The 25,062-nt window shown below is 46.3% G+C and overlaps 1 protein-coding gene across 1 annotated transcript in view; it reads right to left on the bottom strand.

Annotated features, from left to right (window-relative positions):
* Positions 1–25,062, bottom strand: part of ASPG (asparaginase) — a 162,820-nt gene that overhangs the window by 27,559 nt on the left and 110,199 nt on the right. The window contains exons 10-13 of the mRNA XM_063947436.1: positions 19,587–19,706; positions 18,197–18,292; positions 16,748–16,911; positions 4,495–4,581 (exon numbers count right to left, since the gene is read on the bottom strand). Of these exons, the coding sequence (XP_063803506.1) occupies positions 4,495–4,581; positions 16,748–16,911; positions 18,197–18,292; positions 19,587–19,706 (467 nt within the window). The remainder of the gene's footprint in view (positions 1–4,494; positions 4,582–16,747; positions 16,912–18,196; positions 18,293–19,586; positions 19,707–25,062) is intronic.

Consider the following 25,062-nt stretch of genomic DNA (forward strand, 5'->3'; position numbering starts at 1 on the left):
ACATCTATTGCCTGAGGGTCTCTTGACCTGGCGCAATACCTGTCCCGTTTTTTGTTCAGACGGGACGCCATCATGTCCACCTTTGGTATTTCCCAACGGTTTACAATCATGTGGAAAAAACTTCTCAATGAAGTTTCCACTCTCCCGGGTGGAGGTCGTGCTGAGGAAGTCTGCTTCCCAGTTTCCATTCCCGGGATGAAAAACTGCTGACAGTGTTATCACATGATTTTCCGCCCAGCGAAAAGTCCTTGCAGTTTCTGCCATTGCCCTCCTGCTTCTTGTGTCGCCCTGTCTATTTACGTGGGCGACTGCCGTGATGTTTTTCCCACTGGATCAATACCGGCTGACCTTGAAGCAGAGGTCTTGCTAAGCTTAGAGCATTATAAATTTACCCTTAGCTCCAGTATATTTATGTGGAGAAAAGTCTCCATACTTGATCACACTCCCTGGAAATTTTTCCCTTGTGTGACTGCTCCCCAGCCTCTCAGGCTGGGCTCCGTGGTTACCAGCATCCAATCCTGAATGCCGAATCTGCGGCCCTCTAGAAGATGAGCACTCTATAACCACCACAGGAGAGACACCCTTGTCCTTGGATATTGGGTTATCCGCTGATGCATCTGAAGATGCGATCCGGACCATTTGTCCAGCAGATCCCACTGAAAAGTTCTTACGTGAAATCTGCCGAATGGAATTGCTTCGTAGGAAGCCACCATTTTTACCAGGACCCTTGTGCAATGATGCACTGTTTTTAGGAGGTTCCTGACTTGCTCGGATAACTCCCTGGCTTTCTCTTCCGGGAGAAACACCTTTTTCTGGACTGTGTCCAGAATCATCCCTAGGCACAGCAGACGTGTCGTCGGGATCAGCTGCGATTTTGGAATATTTAGAATCCACCCGTGCTGATTGTAGCAGTATCCGAGATAGTGCTACTCCGACCTCCAACTGTTCCCTGGACTATGCCCCTATCAGGAGATCGTCCAAGTAAGGGATAATTTAGACGCCTTTTCTTCGAAGAAGAATCATCAATTCGGCCATTACCTTGGTAAAGACCCCGGGGTGCCGTGGACAATCCAAACGGCAGCGTCTGAAACTGATAGTGACAGTTCTGCACCACGAACCTGAGGTACCCTTAGTGAGAAGGGCAAATTTGGGACATAGAGGTAAGCATCCCTGATGTCCCGGGACACTATATAGTCCCCTTCTTCCTGGTTCGTTATCACTGCTCTGAGTGACTTCATCTTAATTTGAACCTTTGTAAGTGTTCAAAAAAAAATTTTTAGAATAAGTCTCACCTAGCCTTCTGGCTTCAGTACCACAATATAGTGTGGAATAATACCCCTTTTCTGTAGTAGGAGGGGTAATTTAATTGTCACCTGCTGGGAATACAGCTTGTGAATTTTTTCCCATACTACCTCCTTGTCGGAGGGAGACTTGGTAAAGCAGACTTCAGGAGCCTGCGAAGGGGAAACGTCTCGACATTCCCATCTGTACCCCCGGGATACTACTTGTAGGATCCAGGGGTCCTGTACGGTCTCAGCGCCATGCTGAGAACTTGTCAGACGCGGTGAAACGCTTCTGTTCCTGGGAATAGGCTGCCTGCTGCAGTCTTCTTCCCTTTCCTCTATCCCTGGGCAGATATGATCTTATAGGGACGAGAGGACTGAGGCTGAAAAGACGGTGTCTTTTTATGCAGAGATGTGACTTAGGGTAAAAAACGGTGGATTTTCCAGCAGTTGCCGTGACCACCAGGTCCGATGGACCGACCCCAAACAAGTCCTCTTCCTTTATACGGCCATACTGTGCCGTTTGGAATCTGCATCACCTGACCACTGTCGTGTCCATAACATCTTCTGGCAGTTATGGACATCGCGTTTATTCATGATGCCAGAGTGCAAATATCCCTCTGTGCATCTCGCATATATAGAAATGCTCTATAGTCAATAAAATACTGTCCCTGTCAAGGGTATCAATATTTTTAGTCAGGGAATCCGACCAAGCCACCCTAGCTCTGCACATCCAGGCTGAGGCGATCGCTGGCCGCAGTATAACACCAGTATGTGTGTATATACTTTTTATTATATTTTCCAGCCTTGTCAGCTGGTCCTTGAGGACGGCCCTATCTATAGACGGTACCGCCACTTGTTTTGATAAGCGTGTGAGCGCCTTATCCACCTTAAGGGGTGTCTGGCGGGAAAGGGTATACCGCCCATAATTTTCTATCGGGGGGAACCCACGCATCATCACACACTTTATTTAATTTATCTGATTCAGGAAAAACTATGGCAGTTTTTTCACATCCCACATAATACCCTCTTTTGTGGTACTTGTAGTATCAGAAATACGTAACACCTCCTTCATTGCCTTTAACGTGTGGCCCTAATAAGGAATACGTTTGTTTATTCACCGTCGACACTGGATTCAGTGTCCCTGTCTGTGTCTGTGTCGACCGACTAAAGTAAACGGGCGTTTTAAAACCCTTGACGGTGTTTTTGAGACGTCTGGACCGTACTAATTGTTTGTCGGCCGTCTCATGTCGTCAACCGACCTTGCAGCGTGTTGACATTATCACGTAATTTCCTAAATAAGCCATCCATTCCGGTGTCGACTCCCTAGAGAGTGACATCACCATTACGGGCAATTGCTCCGCCTCCTCCCAACATCGTCCTCCTACCTGTCGACACACACGTACCGACACACAGCACACACACAGGGAATGCTCTGATAGAGGACAGGACCCACTAGCCCTTTGGAGAGACAGAGGGAGAGTTTGCCAGCACACACCAAAAACGCTATAATTATATAGGGACAACCTTATATAAGTGTTTTCCCTTATAGCATCTTAATATATATATAAGCATATCGCCAAATTAGTGCCCCCCCTCTCTGTTTTAACCCTGTTTCTGTAGTGCAGTGCAGGGGAGAGCCTGGGAGCCTTCCCTCCAGCCTTTCTGTGAGGGAAAATGGCGCTGTGTGCTGAGGAGATAGGCCCCGCCCCTTTTTCGGCGGCCTCGTCTCCCGCTCTTAACGGATTCTGGCAGGGGTTAAATATCTCCATATAGCCTCCGGAGGCTATATGTGAGGTATTTTTAGCCAAAATAGGTATTCATTTGCCTCCCAGGGCGCCCCCCTCCCAGCGCCCTGCACCCTCAGTGACTGCCGTGTGAAGTGTGCTGAGAGGAAAATGGCGCACAGCTGCAGTGCTGTGCGCTACCTTTAGAAGACTGAGGAGTCTTCTGCCGCCGATTCTGGACCTCTTCTTACTTCAGCATCTGCAAGGGGGCCGGCGGCAAGGCTCCGGTGACCATCCAGGCTGTACCTATGATCGTCCCTCTGGAGCTGATGTCCAGTAGCCAAGAAGCCAATCCATCCTGCACGCAGGTGAGTTCACTTCTTCTCCCCTAAGTCCCTCGTTGCAGTGATCCTGTTGCCAGCAGGACTCACTGTAAAATAAAAAAACCTAAGCTAAACTTTCCTAAGCAGCTCTTTAGGAGAGCCACCTAGATTGCACCCTTCTCGGCCGGGCACAAAAATCTAACTGGCTTGGAGGAGGGTCATAGGGGGAGGAGCCAGTGCACACCACCTGATCCTAAAGCTTTACTTTTTTGTGCCCTGTCTCCTGCGGAGCCGCTATTCCCCATGGTCCTTTCAGGAACCCCAGCATCCACTAGGACGATAGAGAAATATGACAAATTTGTAATTATAATTTTAATAAACCTCCCCTAAGGAGATGAACATTGGGTTGACATGACATCATTACCGTTGCATGAACGATAACGCCTAAACAGACAATCAGATCTGAATTTGGATTACATCTCCAGCGTGTAGAATTTAATAAACTACAAAAATGCTCCTGTCACTTTTTACTGTATCTGCTACGGACGCTTCTCGGGTAACGCCAAGAACCATGGATTAATATTTACTTACATTAACACGCCTCAAATTTACATCTTTAGATTTACCAAATATTTTACACTCATTTATATTTTACAACCCTGAAAATCAGAAACTCCTGTGCAAAGAACACATAGAACAGCTAGTATTGGACAATGGGTAAAATGAGTTAGGACACCTGAAGGGTTATGAGCTGTTAAAAAAGGTTGAGAACACTGGCTTAGAGAATGTGGATCATTAACACTGACTGGATGACCACTCCAATTTTGCATTTGATTTCTGTTAGACCTGTAACTGGATGTTTGTTCCAAGAATTGTAAACCAAAACCAAAAGTATTTTCACCGCTCCCATATGGCAACGGAAGGAGTCTGCAACCAATACTATCCTCCCCACCTACAGATGGTGTAATGCCTCACAGCACTGAGGTCATGGGTTCCATTCCCATCATGGCCCTAACTGTATGGAGTTTGTATATTCTCCCTGTACTTCAGTGGGTTTCTTCCTGGGACTCCAGGTTCCTCCCAGAGTCCAAAAATATTGGTCTCTCAGCCACAGTGTGAGTTGTAAAATACTGACATAAATGTTTTTTTTTCCCCCCCTACCTGCAGAGTTCTGTTCCGCTGTGTTCCAGCTCTTCCCAGGAGAGATGGGCCCCTGTCTGGCGCAAGAGTTTGATCACTTCCAGATGCCTAAAGAAAAGTGAAGAGAATACACACATTACTCTATGGCAATACAGGAGCTCTGTTAATGGATTAACATTGTCAAAGATCAAACTTCATTCACAAAAGACTCATTGTTTAAAAATGAGCATTGCAATAGTTTCTATTACAAAATACCTGGAGAGTAAGTAAAGCGGACACAATGTCTATTCAGCACAGAGTGCCAGGGAAGAAAGGAGACACATTACTTATCCAGATGAGGGAAAAGAAAGACAATATTTTTGTGACTACTCAAGGATAAACCCATATTTAAAGAAAAAATAAAAAAAAAAGAGAAAAGAAAAGAAGGAAATATTTTATATAAAAAAGGTACAGATGTGTCCTCATACACACCATATGGAGAAAGGTTCTTAGCGTTCCACAATGGATAGTAGTGAATTGCACTTTTCCTAAATAATGTGTCTTAGTCGCGTTTTAGCCACATCCAAAGCCGCTCACAGTGTACCGGGGAACTTGGTTCCTACTTTTGTCACAAAGGAATTGGTGTAACATGTTAAAAGGGGATGAAGTTATGTGACTGCCGGACACACCACCAACGTCTGCACCCCGTACCCTAACAACCCCGACAGTCACCCATAGAGTTGGAATAGAACCTGTGGCAAGCGCATCAAGCCTGCAAGGGGCTTCGTTGCGCTCGCCTCCCCGCCCACTGGCATTCCCAACCCTATGGGATCCCAAGTGCCAGTCATCCATACCCGACCCATTAAAAGTTGCAGCTAAAACTTAACTGAACACGTTGGGAGAAATGGTTGTGGCTGCTACTTAAGCACACAAAGAAGTACTACAAGTATTGCAAGCCAGAGTGTTGCAATGTAGTTTTGTCGCTTTAATCGTGTGAAGACACAAATTTTAAGAAAAAGAGAGGATTGGTGCAGCTAAGTTGCAAGGTACTTGGGGGGTCATTCCGAGTTGTTCGCTCGTTAGTTTTTTTTCGCAACGGAGCGATTAGTCGCAAACTGCGCATGCGCAATGTTCGCAGTGCGCCTGCGCCAAGTAAATTAGCACAAAAGTTTGGTATTTTACTCACGGCCTAACGAAGATTTTTCATCGTTCTGGTAATCGTAGTGTGATTGACAGGAAGTGGGTGTTTCTGGGCGGAAACTGGCCGTTTTATGGGAGTGTGCGGAAAAACGCAGGCGTTTCAGGGAAAAACGCGGGAGTGGCTGGAGAAATGGGGGAGTGTCTGGGCGAACGCTGGCTGTGTTTGTGACGTCAAACCAGGAACGAAACTGAGTGAACTGATCGCAGTGTAGGAGTAAGTCTCGAGCTACTCCGAAACTGCTAAGAAATTTCTATTCGCAATTCTGCTAATCTTTCGTTCGCAATTCTGCAAAGCTAAGATACACTCCCAGAGGGCGGCGGCCTAGCGTGTACAATGCTGCTAAAAGCAGCTAGCGAGCGAACAACTCGGAATGAGGGCCCTGGAGCGCCAAGTGGGGCTACTTGGCATGATTAGAACAAAAAAGTGTATGAGGACATCCAGGGATGGACTGGGGCTCTAAAACCTCCCTGGCACATTACTTTGCCACAGGCGTGCGCGTGCATAGAGGGGATGGTCACGACTCATGGGGGCATGCCACAAGTAATAGGGGCCTAGCTTCACGGCATGCCACCACATCTCTGTATGCCGCTGGCTGAGCAGAGTGCTCAGAGGCAGAGCTGCTTGGTGAGCCCCCGTCTCTATGTGCCAGGTAGCCAAGCAGAGCGCCCGGGAGCTGAGCTGCTTGCCAGCCCCGGTCTCTCTAGGCAAATGGTCCGCTGGGCCGGTCCATCTACACAAAGTGTCAGATGACCAGTCTGTACATTTCTTATCCGCATGTAAAGCTTATTTGACACCTGGCGGATGGCCATGTGGATTCTCCTGCACGCCAATACAGGGCTTGATTCAGAGATGAATGCATTTGCAGTAGCTGAGGTACATTTATGCTAATACCGCAGCCAGTGAGCATCCTATAGGGATGCACATTGGCTTTAACGCACCAACAAATGGACAATGGTTGCTTAGAACGTCCGTGCCAGCGCAACACTGGTACCAACATGCCTGCCAATGTTAGCCCATCCCCCCAGTCACTGCCCAGGAATGTCTGGATCTCAATGCAATTCCAATATGCAGCAGGACGCATGTGCAGTAAAGCATCTGGTGCTTGTGCTCAATGTTTTACTAGTGTCCACCTCTGAAATAGGCCCACAGTCACATCTGCGACAGTGCAGAATCTGCAGTATGGCACTTTGGGAGCTGTAACAATGTACAAAACCAAAATTGAAATAAATACAATAAAATAAAGATAAAATAAAGATAAAAGTTGCACATGTAAGGAATGTGCTCTAGGAGACTAGACTAACAATACTTCATTCTTCTGTCCCTGGAAAACAGAATGTATTCCAGCCTAAAGTTACGCTTTTTATTGGCAGGGCGCGTCACCTATGGTCCTCTACTGGCTGGTTGCGATCTCTTGTTCTTCTAGGTGAAGCTACAAACAAAACAGTTTCAACTGGAGGGACTCTCCAAGAAGCTAGGATATGTTCATCTTTTTCCAAAATACTCTTGAAATTCCTCATAGACAGTTGGTAAATGCACTGTTACACAGCAACACATTACCAGCACGCACACATAACTTGTGGGAACTTAGGGCCCCATTTATCAAGCCTCAGAGAGTGATAAATAGCACGGTGATAAAGTACCAGCCAATCTGCTCCTAACGTCCCTGTCACAGGCTGTGTTTGAAAAATGACAGAAGTGGATTGGCTGGTACTTTATCACCGTGCTATTAATCACTCTCCAAGCCTTGGTAAATCTGGGCCTAAATGTCTGTTCTGCTGGTTTTTCCACCCTATTTCTACTGTAGAGCACACCATATAGACACAGCCCCTACCTGCACTACACAATAATTGGGAAAAACATCCCTCTTATTCAAGGAGTCGGGTGGTCTTCAGTTTGCCGGCTGTCGGGGTCCCGGCGCACAGTATACCGGCGCCGGAATCCCGACACCCGGCATACCAACACTTTTTCTCCCTCTTGGGGGTCCACGACCCCCTTGGAGGGAGAATGGGGACCCCGACAGCCGGCATACAAAAAGGAGTCTAGTACTACAAGAGTAAAAAAGGGCTTCCACTTTAAGAACTTCACCAAACCCCCTTCCATACCAATAACAAGACTCTGGTGGGATCCCTGTAAATACAAGCCTTAAAGCGGCTGCGCCAGATCTCTCCTACTACCACAGGGACCCCAACAAAGACTCAAAACACCTTATGATATGACTACAAGGCTGGTAGCCAAACATCCATCCCGCTCGCCACCCCCTTGGTGTCGAATATGAATTATAAACGGCTCCTTTCCATGAAGTTATTGGGCGTACCTAGTCCTGTCCACATAAAGTCATCAATGCAGAATGTCATTCAACATTGCTTGAATGTATGTCTGTGGAACAGCTCTAGAAATATGGTTTGCCACCAGTAGATGCTTTCCAACATCCTTGAACCCTAATCCAAACCAGCCTCAAACTCTAAATCTAGAATTTATGTTATGCATAAAGTGCAAGTTTCTCCTTGTGTTTTGCCTCAGGGCAACCAGGGCTGCCATCAGGTGGTTGGGGGGGCAACTGTGGGGACTGGTGTCCCGGCCCTTACAGAGATGGGAGCCCACCACTGGCTCCTAACGCCAATATTAAGCGAGCTGCACCACAAATAACAGTGTGCCTATACACAGGGAGGGCTTCTTAAAACAAGTTTTCCCTGCATATCAGCTCTCTGTGAACACTTCCTGTAGGTCCGCAATGCTCCACCTATATGTAATGTAATGTAATGTAATGTATGTCACAATGTATGACATCACATAGGGGTGGAGCGGTGCACACAATCTTTTCTTTTGGGGGGGGGAGACCCTGTCTATTTTGTCAGTCCCGCAATTTCTGATGGCAGCCCTGAGGGCAACTGAAGCTTTAAAGCTGAACAGGCTCCCATTTTATAGTATTCCCTTATAAAACTACGGCCTTTAGTTGCTAATGTTACAGATTACTAAGCTTATTTCAATTGTCCTACTGGAAGTAACCGATGACCTGTTTCCCATAACGGAGCAGAGTACAAACTCCACTTTCCACATGTCATGGAACTCAGACTATAGCTCCCTTCATTTCCACATCAAATATTTGTATACTAGGTGACCAATGAGAATTACTCAGATTCCAACACTGACCCCATACATACCGCCGTATACATTCAGAATGTTGGAATGCAGAACCTACTCCTGAATAAGCTCAAATTTGGGTGTATGGAATCAGGGCTTGGGTCATCATGAGGCTTGCCTATTTGTCGTCTATATGACTGAGAGCCGCCTAGGCGTGGTGTCCAATAAGGTAATACAGCATCAGTCTACAGCCCTAAAGGAACAATACAGTGATTATGACTGACAATGGGACATGCAGTGGTGTAACTATAGAGGGTGCAGGGGATGCAACTGCTCCCAGCAAGCAATCCCACTGCACCATTTACATTTTTGTTGTTGTTTTATTAGTGTTTTATTAGTGGGCCCAACAGTGTACTTCCGTGGAGGAGGAGGGGAGGGGCATCATACGACATACTACATGAGAAGACTCGGGAGAGTCAGGGAGTGCCCAAGAACTGTATCTGATAACTGGTCAGCAGAATTATGGTTAATAGAATACACAGCCCAACTAAGGTGAAAGTGCAGGATCCGGAGACTTGGTCTTGTTCAGGGCACAGCCTGTACTCATCGCAGGCTATAAAGTCTATGGGGGTCATTTTTTTGCTGCCTGTGCGATCAACTAGATGCCACCAATGGAGTGTATTTTAGCATAGCAGGGCTGCGATTGCTTGTACAGCCCTGCTATGCAAAAAAAGTTTCCTGTAAAAGACGACCAGGGTAAGAGTTGTGCGATGAATCCAGCGATGCAGGTCCCGGAATTGACGTCAGACATCCGCCCTCCAAACGCCTGAAAACAGTGAGTTGCCGCCTGGTTCCGCCTTCATCCTGTCAATCTTCTTGCGGTTGCCGCTGCGACCGCTTTCTTCGCTCGTGGAGACGCTGCCTGGTGACGGACGTCGCTGCCTGGCGACGGACGTCGCGCCTGCATAATGCGGCCATCGCGCATGCGCAGTTCCGACCCGATCACACAGCTGCGAAAAAGTGCAGCATGCAATTGGGTCGGAATGACCCCCTACATCAGCACACTGGGCTGTATGTCTTTTCACTTAAAAGCATTGCTTACCACGTGACCAGCACCTTTATACATCCATCTTGTCAAAACTGGAGGGATTGGGTAAAAACCTGAATTGTCCATATCCCTTTATTGTGTATTGGCATGCTATCATTTTATTATAAATGTATTTCCATGTTTAATATAAATACGTTAGTGGATTTTTGTAATTACTTGCAATTTGAAGTAGTGAACTGTTACATCTTACCCTCTTTTCCATCAATATTACATAGTGAAGATCCGCTATAATAAACCATTTAATGAAACGGACATTTCCTGAAAGTGGGTGGACGGAAATACTGACTGGTTGTAATAGTAGACATATTTTATAGGGTTACAGATATGTATTAGTATACTAATTGGCATTCTTATTCAACTACCAAGCAATACCCCCAAGCCTCACCTTGGTGGAGAGAGTAGTCAGGGTTGTCTGGTCCTACCCTCTACAGTCAGACTCCTCCCCATCTCTGCTTTTCTGACCCCCCAAACTACCCCTTGTTCTGGTGGAGTGCTGGGGGCCCCTTTCAAACTTTTGCTATGGGGCCCACAAAGGTCTAGTTCCGCCCCTGGCCACATCAGCTAGTTATGGTGCAGCTGTGCCAGACATGATCACAGTGTTGGTCCTTTCTGGCTGCAGTAGACCGAGGACCATTTATTAATCAAGTTTCCCTTAATATATGTGGAAGCTGCCGTTTCCATATGTTTAATGGCAGAAGTTAGTGTCACTGGTATGTACCAATAACACCAATGTAGAAAGCAGGAGAGATCGGAGAGGTCTCCTGCTTTCTGGCCGCCAGCTTTCACATCAACCATCCCTATACTTTTCTCCTGTAAAAGGGATTTTCCACAGAGATATTGCCTACAGCAGGGGTGGGGAACCTGCGGCCCTCCAGCTGCTGAACTACATATCCCAGCATGCCCTGCAACAGTTTTAGCATGGCCAAATAGCAAAACTGTAGCAGGGCATGCTGGTATGTGTCGTTCAACGACAGCTGGCGGGCCAAAGATTCCCCACCCCTGGCCTAAAGCAATCTCTTAAAGATGGATGGCTGCGTAGGGTCCAGTGCTGCGTGCTTGCTCCCTGCAAGCCTTGCAATGAAGGGGTAAGGTTATGAAGGATATCATTTTTGGGTGTCACATACCGTGAATCGTTTGTAGGTTCCCATTTGGCCAGTTAAAAATAACTCACAGATTTCTGAGTCCAATTTTGTGGAAATGGTTAAAGAGGGGGGGGGGGGGGGTAAGGGATGGGGGGGGTAAGGGATGGGGGGGGGGGAGGGTAAGGGATGGGGGGGGGGGGGAGGGTAAGGGATGGGGGGGGGGGGGGGAGGGTAAGGGATGGGGGGGTGGGGGGGGCAGGTAAAATGATGCACATCCAACAGATAAAGTATTACCGTATATACTCGAGTATAAGTCGACCCGAATATAAGCCGAGGCACCTAATTTTACCACAAAAACCTGGGAAAACGTATTGACTTGAGTATAGGCCTAGGGAAGGAAATGCAGCTCTAGCCGTACACAGCCCTCACATTGCCAGATATGCCCTCATAGTGCCAGATATGCCCCCCACAGTGCAAGATATGCCCCCCACAGTGCCAGATATGCCCCCCACAGTGCCCGATATGCCCCCCACAGTGCCCGATATGCCCCCCACAGTGCCCGATATGCCCCCCACAGTGCCAGATATGCCCCCCACAGTGCCAGATATGCCCCCCTCATAGTGCCAGATATGCCCCCCTCATAGTGCCAGATATGCCCCCTTCATAGTGCCAGATATGCCCCCCTCATAGTGCCAGATATGCCCCCCCATAGTGCCAGATATGCCCCCTTCATAGTGCCAGATATGCCCCCCTCATAGTGCCAGATATGCCCCCCTCATAGTGCCAGATATGCCCCCCTCATAGTGCCAGATATGCCCCCCTCATAGTGCCAGATATGCGCCCCCCCCCCCCCCCCCCCCCCGAGTGCCAAATAGGCTCCCCCAGTGCCAGTTACTTACCTTCCGCCGCTCCCGCGCTGTCTCCTGAAGGAGGGACATGGAGGGCACAGCGCACGGCTCTCCTGTGTCCCTCCTGCGTCTCCGGCAGCCGCGGCGGGTCTGTTAAATGAAGTGCCGGTTCATGAGCCAATCAGAGCTCACGAACGGGTACTTCCTTTAATAGACCCGCCGCTGCTGCCGGAGACGCAGGAGGGACACAGGAGAGGGCTGTGCCCTCCGTGTCCCTCCTTCACACTGCACTGACTGCCCTCCGTGTCCCCATTCCTTCCCTGCACTGACTCGAGTATAAGCCGAGGGGGCTTTTTGAGCACAAAAAAAAGTGCTGAAAAAGTCGGCTTATACTCGAGTATATACGGTAATTTTCTTTGCCTGTTTTTCCATTTTAAGATGCAAAACACAAAAACAGACTGACATTATCTCATACTGGTTACAGCACAATGGGCAAATGTATCAAGCCTGGAGAAGTGACAGAGCAGTGGTAAGTGCAAGGTGATAATGCACCAGCCAATCAGCTCCAATATGTAAATTGACAGGAGCTTATTGGCTGGTGCGTTATCATCTTGCTTTTATCACTTCTTTATGTCTTCTCTAGGCTTAATACATCTGCCCCACTGTATTTGGTTCAGCTACATGAGATTTGCAGCCAATGAAATAGATAACTCAGCGCAGACAATCACTGTGTACACGGGTTACGGTTTATTACATCTAAAGATGGAACGCTGATCACACAATGATTTCTCAGCTCAATGGTCTGTGCTCTGAAACCAAATTAAGTACCAATTAAACTTATTTAAAAAAAAGGCAATTATATTGCTCTACTGCTTTGTTAAAATAGAATTCTGGGAACTTAATTGTGTTATATAATTTTGTAATACAATTACATAAAATACAGTCAGGCAACACTAACGTGTTTTGTTTTCCCTTATCAGTAAAAATGTTTATTAGATTATTATTATATTTCACCACATACCAATGGATACTGTAATTATCTTCTGCGTATGATAAATTAACTCCTTACAATTGGCCTATTTTCCTGGGAGTGTAGCACAACTTGGCTTTCTGTATCCATAGCAGCTACATGACACGTGTAGGAATTTGGGGTACGCTGCACTACACAGGCCCTGGCACTTTGAGAAAAAGTTACAGTGCGCACATTATATAACACAACAGCTACAAGTCGGTGCAGGTGAGCACAAAGCTACAATCCAGCAGCCAGCTCTAGCATCTTGTCTCAGAACAGGAGTGGCACTGATAACTTTCCTGAAGAAATGGCTGAGAAGTACCTGAGGCGATCGCAGGGCGGGGCACAGACGTCTATTTTCTCACAACAGTGGAAGTTCAGCTCTTCAGCGATGGGGGGGGGGGATAAAGACAAATACAAAACCTCTCTACAGTGTTATATGCGCGTCTCAAAAGTGCATAATGCACTTGTTTCCATAGAACCTTAATATAATTTAATGACTGAGCACTAATAGTCGACAAAAATAAGTCATTCATAAAGCGGACTTTTCGCGTTTTTTCATAATTGTTTTGCCAATTTAATCGGCACTAGCTAAAATCTCGTCTGTTGCACCAATTAGTCACAGCCAGCTTTGCACATTTGCCGACATCAGCCTTAGGGGTCTTTTCATGAAGCAGTGAAAAGTGTGGAGAAGTTGCCCATGGCAAACAATCAGCATCAACGTAACATTTATAATTTGCAAATATACAGAGCAGCTGATTGGTTGCCATGGGCAACCTCTCCACTGACTCACTTCTCCACTCTTTTCACTGCTTCATGAATAGACCCTGAAGTCACTAGTTACCAGTGCAACAGAAAAATAAACGGATTCTGAATGACCACCTGACAAATTTAATAGATATTTTGCTTTATCATTCACATTTTCCTTCCCAGTCCTTGACTAAGTAGGCAGAACGGATAATCACTGCACCCTTTGTTCACATTACAGCGGAGATCTCTCCCCTGCTATAGGCAGAACTGCAGCCACAGATTAGCCATGGTAAAAAAACACCACAAGAATAGAACAACTTTGCCCAAAGGTGGAAACTCATCAGGGACCAAGAAAGCCAATGCTCCATGTATAGTAAGAGTTGCAAGGGGATGCAGTGCAAAGAAACAAACATACATACATATAAAACATACATTAACCCCATCAGTGTTCTCTGGCCATTTAAAATATAGGGGGAGGGGGGGGGGTATAAAGCAGTGCTGGATTTTATTACACCTGTAGTGCAGAACATGTTCAACCTACCTCAGTAGAGTTACCAAATGTTTGCTGTACTAAAATAGATTTTGGAAAGACCAACAGCACGGTACCTGCACTAATCCAGATAAACAGATTCGTAGAGAGTTGCTTTAAAAATAAACTACCCGCTACCAATCCCTGTGACTTTCATGGCAGAGATTACTGTGGACTACACAGTGGCTCTGCACATGCACTGGTCTCCGGAAATATGGTGCCCACCATGTTCTTGGTGACAAATCCCACTGTGTTTGCACAAATCACTGGGAAAATAGGTGCAGCGCAATTTTCAGAGTGATTTCTGCTGCAGCAGCAGTGCCGCTGCGGGACTCTGGAGAGGTAATTGAACATGAGTGCAGGGTATGTGGTATGACCCGGGTGCCCATGTGTACCACACACACTGCAACCATTATACAGGGTGATTCAAGAGTCGCAGTACACCCTTTTGTTCAAAAACTGCAGGAAATGGGAAAACTGAATACTCTAGTAAGGTATGGGTGAGGTGGGCTATCTTTTAGGGTATGTACCGAACATGGGCGCCATCTTTAAATCGTCCATCTTGAATCCAAGTCAGTGTTTTGTTTTTTTAAATGGAAAGGGGGCGTGTAACATGTCAAACAACATCAGAATTTGCTGAAAAGTTTATTGCTGCAAACAGATTTAAAATAGTAGTTATGGTTCAAAAGTTACAACACTTTTTTTGTTGTAGGTAACTGAAGATGGCTTTGACAAAAGAGGATAAGAATGGAGGTCAAGTCATACGGCAGAAACACGTACATTGCCTTCCGCCACCCAGCGGTGTAACTAGAAATTTTTCTCCCCCAAGCCAAAACATTCTCTGGCGCCCCCATCACCCCTCCCCCCATAATTGCCACTAGTAAAGTGATGAATCTGCGCGCGCCGCAAAAAGGGGACGTGGCCTTGCTGAAATGGGTGTGGCTTTGCATAAATGGGCGTGGCATTGCAGGAAAAGACTAACTTATACCCCAGTTTCACAAACTGCACGCCCAGACGTTGGCCACCACAGGAAAAAAAATAATCCTGATTCATGCCCCTCACATTATTTGTCATTTTTCCACCTTATAGTAATGCCCTGTATACATATTAAGCCACATACTGCAATGGCCCTTAGACATTATGCCACACACCATAATGCCCATTACACAATATGCCACACACCGTAATGCCCCTGACACATTATGCCACAAACCGTAATGCCTGTGACCCATTATGCCACGCATCGCAATGCCCGTTATACATTATGCTACACACTGCAATGCCCCTGAGACATTATACCATGTACCGCAATGCCAGTGTTATAGTATACCACACACCGTAATGCCTGTGACACATTATGCCACACACTGCAATGTCTGTGATACATTATGCCACACACCGCAATGCCCATTACACATTAAGCCCTACAGTAAGGCTTCTAATTAGTTGCCAGGGGTTTCATGCTCTTGGTTCCATGCACAGTGCCAGGGGTTTTCTTACTCAGGGTTTCATGCTTGTTGCCAGGGGTTTCACGCGCTAGGTGTTATGCTTGTTGCCAGGGTTATCATGTGCTGGGTGTCAAGCTCGTTGCCAGGGGGTAATATTCATTGTCAGGGGTTTCATGCACTGGGTGTCATGCTCGTTGCTAGGGCGTAATGCTTGTTGCCAGGGATTTCATGAGCTGGGTGTTGTGCTGGTTACCAAGGGGTAATAACGCTTGTTGCTAGGGCTGTGCTCCCAGTGCCACATATGCCCCCAGTGTCAGATAAAAATATACCCCCATAGTGCCAGAAATACATATGCCCCAAGTGACACATATGTCCTCACAGTACCAGATACACATATTCCCCCCAGTGCCAAATGCCAGATACACATATGCCCCCAGTGCCCCATATGCCGCCCCAGTGCCAGCTATACATATGCCCCCAGTGCCAAATATGACCCCCCCCAGTGCCATGTACACACCCACCCCCAGCTGCTGTGCGGGAAGGAGGGTACAGTCTGAGTCCGGGAAGGAGCCGGAGGGCACAGCGCACGCCTCTCCTGTGTCCGTCCTGGGTCTCCAGCGGCGTGTCTGTTAAATTAAGTGCTGGTTCGTGAGCCAATCAGAGCTCGCGGACCGGCAGCTGCGGCTCCTGATTGGCTGCTGGTGCGCGAGCTCTGATTGTCAAATGAAGTGCCGGTTCGTGAGCCAGACACGCCACCACCAGAGATCCAGGAGGGACACAGGAGAGGAGCGCGCTGTGCCGTCTGACTCCTTCTCGAACTCACAGCAGCAATCAGTGGCGGCGCCCCCGCAGCCCTGCACCTCCAAAGTGGCTGCTGGGATGGGAGTTACGCCACTGCTGCCACCATAAACCCCACTGCATCAGACAGCCTGGTTTCGGGAGCTACAGACAGAACAAGTTCTCAGATACAGTAGGATGTTTAAAAGACAACTGGGTAAATGTAATAGGGTGCGAGATGCCAGAGGTGCGGGAGTTTGTGCAAGAAGGCCCATATTTTTAAAGTGGCAATCCTTTACAAGGCAAAATCAGGTTGGTTTTGCCTTATAAAGGACTGCCACTTTAAAAATATATGTTATTCTCGCACAAACTCCCCCACCTCCGGCTTTGCGCATCCCATTACATTTACTCCAGTGCATTGTGTGGTTACCAGTTATCAAACTCTTCCAAAACCATTACCTGAATTTCACAGCGTTCATTAGCGGCGTATCCCCATAACGATCTTTGGCGTAGACGGTGGCTCCATTATTTAGCAGATACTGAACAACACCATAATGCCCCTCACAGCAGGCAACGTGTAGTGGCGTTCTACCATCATAGTCCTCACTGCTCATGTTACCTCCCTGGTCAACACAAATAAAGGTTTTGTTAAGATTATGGTTTTTCTTGTAGGAAGAACACACTGTGCACTAAAGTTTCAATGAGAAGTCACTGAAATAAATGTGCTACACAAACAGCTGCAGTGGTCATCTCTGTAGCTTCTTCTCAGTTTTAAATAGCATGTTTGCTCTCACTCTACCGAAACAATATTTAGCTGCACGATCACTAATTAGGGGTGTTTGGCGGTCGCACAAATATATATGTTTATCACAAAACTGTTCTGGGCTTCCGGGTCATAGAATGGACCCAACACGTACTGCAATGTGAATCTTCTATAGGTTTGTACTCCACACCGGAGCAAACCCAATTGTCCAATATTGATTGGTCATGTTAAGCAACATGTTAACGCAGTGGTTTCTAAACTTTTTTGAATCACGGCGCTCTAGAGCATCAGAATTCTTTTCACGGCACCCCTAGGCCTAAAGTTTCTTTTTGAGATATTTAGAAATACATATTAAATTTAGTAAATTGTGTTTATAGGTCATCCCTAGGTTCAATTGTGTGGGGAGGGACAAGTTTTTGCTTCTGTTTGTCCCCATATTTTATAAGTGGCAGCCACTAGTATTGGTTTTGCCTATTACATTGACCATAAGCGACCTGGGTCACCCCATGGTGCCTAGGCACACAGTTTGAGAACCACTGTTAACTTATTAAATAATTGGCCAACTTTTTAAATAACATACTAACCAAGACTACACCCCGTACTAGACAAAATGAGCCATTGTAACGAGAGTGTTCGCTAATACCCCTTTCACATCACACAAATAACCCGGTATGGGCCCGCTATACTGCCATGTCGACACGGGTTACTATGTGATGTGAAAGGGGCAATGGAGACTTCCCGGGTTGCCTGACCCAGTAATTCAATCCGGGTTATAAGAAGGGTTATTCCCAGGTTGAATACTGGGTCAGTGGCAGTGTGAAAGGGTTCCCAGGTCGATGTGACCCGGTACCCGTTCACTACACAGGGAGAGGTGGTTCGGAGATGAGCTCATCTCCAAGCGCCGCCTCCGCTATGGCAACCTGACCCAACATATCGCCGCGTCGGGAAGTCTGCCATTAGGGTCCAATGCCGGATCCCAACCGGGAAGGACCCGTTTCCAAATCCCGGGTGGGATCTGGCATTGGTTATGTGAAAGCGGTATAAGTGACATGAGATAACTCCAGATATAAAAACATTTGCTTGTCTGGTAATGCAGCTCTCCCTAGCAATGTCTTATAGCACATGATATTTATATTCATTATTACCATATCCCGAATTGCTTCCAGTGCATTAACATCCCCTGTTTTAGCAGCAGCACATGCCAGGGCTGGCGTGAGTGCATCCCTGACTGCCTCCAATTCCTGACAAAGGAAAAAGTGGGTTAAATTGAATTAAATTGCATTAAACTGTATATAATTTAAAATTACAACCATTCACAAAATCATTGAACAATCTGAATCGGGCATTCTAATAACCAGTTGAATTGAATGAATCATTAATTATATGCCTGACATGCAGAAATGAAATTAAAGATTATTTTTGTTAGATTTATTATTTCGACTCTTTTACATGCTAAAAAGTGTAAGTTTATGTTAAGTAAAGCTGGGTACACACTTATCCAATTCTCATCAAATCCAACCTCAGACCAACAAGTTGGCCAGACATTGGAAGGGGATGTAGTTATGCGGCTATACCACCAATGGGAATCCGACAGACAGGAACTATTCCCACTCGTGGGTGTCCATAGAGTATCCATGGACACTCGTATGTGTCCACAGAGTGACCATACAGTGGGAATAGAACCTGTGGAGAGCGCAGCGAACCTGCAAGGGGCTTCGTTGCGCTTGTCCCCCCCCCCCCCCCCCTCCCCCCTGCTGGCAATCTTAAGATCGGGATCCCGGCATCTGTATGGTGACCGGCGGGATCCCAAACACTGGTCACACAAACCCAACCCATTGGTAGAGTGCGTACGCTCACACAGAAACTTTCCTTTCATCCAATACTGGCCAACTGGTCTTGTAAAAGGATTTTGAAACGTGCTGAAAAATCAGGAGACCAGATTGGCAATCACCAGACCAATTTAGAAGTGTGTCCAATTCATCCCTGTGAATAGAACACGGTCTGCTAAAGATTCGAGGAGTGTGTATGGTGACACAAGCATATCAGTAGATGCAGATCGGAGATCTGCAGCAAACCTGGACAGGTATGTACACATATATTGGATGTAGAACCTGTGACCAGGTCTGCTGAAGGATTGTGTCAACAGTTTTGTCTAAAGTTGGATCCCTGGGGGATTGCATAAGTGTGTACCCAGCTTTACAGATAAAACGGCTACAGATGGAGCCATACAATTGGTAGATTTGGGTTGATTATGTTATAGATTAGCCTAGTTTACACAGCTTCCTTCCCCAGAGGCCTAGATGAAGTAGTCTGGCCGTCAACAGTAGTAGATCTGGTATGGGCTCATGAATCAAAAAAATCTATTGTAGGACAACCTACTAAATAGGACTACAGTAGCTGATGCTCTGCTAGGTCTTCAGCTATCTAGTTGCAGCCAAGTCCACATCTGATCACAGCCGTGATCACCGACATGGCAGAAGGAATCTTACATACCAGGAAATCTGGACGTGTACCTGGACTTTGAGGAAACCGTACCTCTTTACAGCTCACACCAACAGACTTGGCCACGACCTGAATGAACTTGCTGTCTCTCAGAGATATCTTGGCCCCAGTGGCGCTTACAGTCATCTCTCCCCTGAGATTCTCAAACAGCATCTGCAAAAAACACAGCCTGCTAAGTCACTATTCACAGTGGTGGATTAATATTTACATAGACTCTGACCACTGTGATACTAGGGGCTCCAACTCAACATACGTTTTTTGTGCCTCTCATAATAATGTTTTTACTCATAGAGGGGTAGATGTATTAACGCGTGGAGAAGTAATAAAGCAACGATAAAGAAGTGATGAGCACCACCCAATCAGCTCCTAACTGATTTTTCAAACCCGTAATGATTGGCTGGTTCGTTATCACCTTACACTTACCACTGCTTTATCACTTCTCCAGGCTTAATACATCTGTCCCAGATTGTTTTAAGTAAGGAATACAGCAAAGAACATGTATCATTGTTTTGGCTACTTTGGGTAGAAGAGTATGAAAATACTGAAAACCATGTTAAACCCCCCCCCCCCCCCCCAAAAAAAAAGAAAAACACAACCTGCGATGATGAACATTAAACAACCGCCATGCAATAGTAGTTTATAAGAATTGTTCAGAACATAAAGATCTCTAGACCAGGCAATGTGCAATTTGTGGATTTCGGAAGTCAACAAGCACACTTTTTGCAGTAATTACTCCTATGCTATATAGAACTTTGCATAATTTATACTATAAATACTGTTTTGTTTTTACCAGGAAGTCCCAGAATTCCTCTGCCAAACAGGCTGAGAGCAGCCATTTTGTTATACTTGTAGCTGCTTTTACTCTCCATTTGTGAGCATTATGAAATTAATGCCAAGCTATAAAAACTTGTCTAGTAGTTTTTTTTCTAATTGTTTACAATTCGAATAGGACTGTGCGAACGAATCTTCAAAATATACGTTATGGTAAGAACTTACCGTTGATAATGGTATTTCTCCTAAGTCCACAGGTTCCACGGGATAACATTGGGATATGATTAAGCGACAGAAGATTTGCACCAATCTGTCAAAGCTTTTCGGCCTCCCAGCATGCAACGGGCCCGTCCATATATCCCCGCCTCCTGGCTCAGGCAAATCAGTTGTATTCCCAAAGCTCAAGGCAGGAGCATCAGATAGCCCTAATCAGGCGAGAAGAACACACATACACACCCTTCCGTACAAGAAGGAAGAGGTTAGTGAGTAAAAGGATCCTCAAATCAGGTGCGTCAGGGTGGGATCCCTGTGGACTTAGGAGAAATACCGTTATCAACAGTAAGTTCTTACCATAACGTATATTTCTCCTGCAGGGTCCACCGGTTACCCACAGGATAATATTGGGATTTCCCAAAGCAATCTAGTGGTGGGGACGCTCCTGATTGGACAGGAGAATCCTTCGCCCGAATTCAGCGTTGTGAGAGACAACGGTATCCATGGCATAATGTCTAATGAATGTGTTAATGGAAGACCATGTGGCTGCCTTACGCATCTGTTATGCTGAAGCACCACGTTGTACTGCCTATGATGGACCTACCTTACGAGTAGAGTGAGCAGAGACATTAGCCGGAACAGGGAGATCAGCTTGAGAATATGCTTCTGAAATAGTCATCCGAAGCCACCTTGCCAGTGTCTGCTTATCAGCAGGCCATCCTCTCTTGTGAAATCCGTAGAGAATGAAGAGAGAATCTGTCTTTCTGATGGCACTGGTACGATCCACGTAGATCCTTAAGGCACGAACCATGTCCAGCGATGCATCTCCCACAGAAAGGCCCAGTACCTGGAAAGCCAGGACTACAGTTTCTTCGTTAAGGTGGAATTTAGACACCACCTTAGGAAGATGCCCAGATCTAGTTCTGAGAACTGCTTTATCTGGATAAAAAAAAAAAAATGGGGAACGACATGATCATGCCCCTAAATCTGACGCGATGGTCAGTAGAAAGAGAACTTTATCAGTCAACCATTTAAGATCCACTTTATTAAGTGGTTCAAATGGGGCAACTTGAAGGGCCTTTAGGACTATATTTAAGTCTCAAGGCACTGTAGGAGGAACAAAAGAAGGTTGAATGCGCAGCATTCCCTGGAAAAAAGTACGCACATCCTGTAAGTTGGCAATTTTCTTTTGTAACCATACAGTCAATGCTGACACTTGCACTCTCAAGGAAGCCACCTTCAAACCTTTATCCATTCCTGCCTGAAGGAATGATGAAACCCTGGAAACTCTGAAAGACATAGAGTCCATTTTCCGTTCACTGCACCAATGAATATAGGTTTGCCATATTTGGTGATAAATGCGAGCTGAGGAAGGTTTCCTTGCTCTGAGCATTGTTTGAATTACCTGTTGTGTGAATCTTCTTGACTTCAGGATAGAGGTTTCAAGAGCCAAGACTTCAAAAGACAGTCGATCCAGATGTCTGTGATAACAAGGACCCTGCATCAGTAGATCTGGACGTTGAGGGAGCAAGAGTGGAGCATCTATCGACATTATCTGCAGATCTGTGTACCAATGCCTTCTGGGCCAACCCTTTCCTTACTTTATCTTTCTCACCACCCTGGGTAATAGGGTGATTGGAGGAAACACAAGCTAGATGAAAGTCCCATCTCACCAACAGGGAATCCACAAAGATCGCTCTGGGATCCTTTTTTCTTAACCCATATGCGAGAAATTTATTGTTCTGACGGGATGCCATGAGATCTCTCTCTGGCAACCCCCACTTGTCGACTAGAGTCTGGAAGACCTCTGGGTGTAAAGTCCATTTGCTTTTCTGAATGGCGCGTCGACTGAGAAAATCCGCTTCCACTGCAGACAAGGCTGGGTGATGAAGTTCTGCCCACTTTAGTATGTAATTTACCTCCTTCATCGCTTTTCGGCTGCGAGTTCCTCCCTGATGATTGAGGTAAGCTATTGCCGTTGCATTGTCAGAGCGGATCTGAACTGGTTTTCCCCGAAGAATGTCTTGCCTGAATCTGTGCCATGCATATGGCCCGAAGTTCCAATATACACTGCTCAAAAAAATAAAGGGAACACTAAAATAACACATCCTAGATCTGAATAATAATAATAATAATAATAATAATTTTATTTATATAGCGCTCTTTCTCCAATAGGACTCAAGGCGCTTAACAGATACATAGCATAATATAGTACAGAAAATAATGAAGTACAGAACAGATGATTTTCATAAAATACAGAAGCATGGAGATACTAAAGGGACAATTATGGGAATGCTTGAGTAAAAAGGAAAAGTATTGACTCTACTTTTGAAGGATTCTATAGTTGGGGCCTCTCGCACTGTCCAGGGAAGTGAGTTCCATAGAGTCGGAGCCGCATGACTAAAAGCTCGACCCCCAGATGAATTACGGGAGATTCTAGGTACTGCTAAAAGTCCTTCATCTACAGATCGCAGTAATCGAGTGGGGCAGTATGGGGTCAGTAGCTGCTTCAGGTACCTTGGGCCCTGGTCATGTAGTGCTTTGAACTCAGTAAGCCAATCTTGAAGATGATTCGCCATCTTACAGGCAGCCAGTGAAGGGAGTAGAGTATGGGTGTTACGTGGCTAGAACGGGGCTGGTCGGTTAACAGCCTGGCAGCTGTGTTTTGCACCAGCTGTAAGCGGTGCAATTCTTTTGCTGGGAGACCAAGGTAGAGGGCATTACAGTAGTCTAATCGAGATGATACAAATGCGTAGATGACTTTTGGCAGATCATCTGAGGGAATTAAGTGCTTGATTCTGGCTATGTTCCTCAGGTGAAAGAATGAGGATTTGATTGTGGCTGATATCTGATGTTTAAGTGTCAAGCCACCATCCAGGACAACGCCAAGATTCTGCATACGATCAGTGGTTTGTAATTCCGAATCCCCGAGTGTAAGTCCAGTTGGTTGGCTATGCTGCAGTCTTGTCCTTTAATGTTGCGGTCCTATCATAAGGACCTCTGTTTTATCCGGGTTCAGTCGCAGCCAACTAGCACTCATCCACTCCTGGAGTTCAGCTAGACAGCCATTTAGGGTTGCTATTGGGTTATCAGTGCCCAGAGCAAAGGACAAGTACAGTTGTGTATCATCTGCATAGCAGTGGTAGACTAGCCCATGGCGCCTGATTATTTCACCCAGCGGGAGCATGTATACTGCAAAAAGCATGGGGGATAGTATAGAACCTTGTGGGACACCACATGGCAATGGCACTGGTGGTGATGAGTATAATCCAGATGATACTTTCTGTGACCTGCATGTGAGAAATGATTTTAACCAATTTAAGACTGTGCCATCCAGTGCACAAAAACGTATCAGACGCTCAATCAGAAGCCCATGGTCCACGGTATCAAATGCTGCAGAGAGATCCAGAAGGATTAATATTGAACAGTCGCCTCTGTCTCTTATTAAAATACTTCTTATTAAATACTTTGTTCTCTACATAGTTGAATGTGCTGACAACAAAATCACACAAAAATTATCAATGCAAATCAAATTTATTAACCCATGGAGGTCTGGATTTGGAGTCACACTCAAAATTAAAGTGGAAAAACACACTACAGGCTGATCCAACTTTGATGTAATGTCCTTAAACCAAGTCAAAATGAGGCTCAGTAGTGTGTGTGGCCTCCACGTGCCTGTATGACCTCCCTACAACGCCTGGGCATGCTCCTGATGAGGTGGCGGATGGTCTCCTGAGGGATCTCCTCCCAGACCTGGACTAAAGCATCCGCCAACTCCTGGACAGTCCGTGGTGCAACGTGGCGTTGGTGGATGGAGCGAGACATGATGTCCCAGATGTGCTCAATTGGAGTCAGGTCATGGGAAACGGGCGGGCCAATCCATAGAATCAATGCCTTCGTTTTGCAGGAACGGCTGACACACTCCAGCCACATGAGGTCTAGCATTGTTTTGCATTAGGAGGAACCCAGGGCCAACTGCACCAGCATATGGTCTCACAAGGGGTCTGAGGATCTCATCTTGGTACCTAATGGCAGTCAGGCTTCCTCTGGCGAGCACATGGAGGGCTGTGCGGCCCCCCAAAGAAATGCCACCCCACACCATTACTGACCCACTGCCAAACCGGTCATGCTGGAGGATGTTGCAGCAGCGAACGTTCTCCTTAGCGTCTCCAGACTCTGTCACGTCTGTCACATGTGCTCAGTGAGAACCTCAGAGCCGCTCTTAGGCATAGGCAAACTAGGCAATTGCCTAGGGCATCTGGTATGCCTAGGGGCACCAGCAGCTTCTGCTGATTAAAATGATATGCAGCATGCCTATATTCTGTATGTAGCATTTCGTATGCAAATACAGCCAGTCGCACACAGTATATAGGCATGCTGCATATCAATTTAATCAGCAGAAGTTGCTTGTGCATCCTAGCCACATAGTAATGCAAATAAGATGCATTTTCATAAAAATATAGGCACCCGACGTTAGCCGAGCTGCCAGCTGACTCATGCCAGGAACTATGGCCCTCATTCCGAG

The sequence above is a fragment of the Pseudophryne corroboree genome, chromosome 12, assembly GCF_028390025.1.
Source record: "Pseudophryne corroboree isolate aPseCor3 chromosome 12, aPseCor3.hap2, whole genome shotgun sequence".
Taxonomy (NCBI): Eukaryota; Metazoa; Chordata; class Amphibia; order Anura; family Myobatrachidae; genus Pseudophryne; species Pseudophryne corroboree.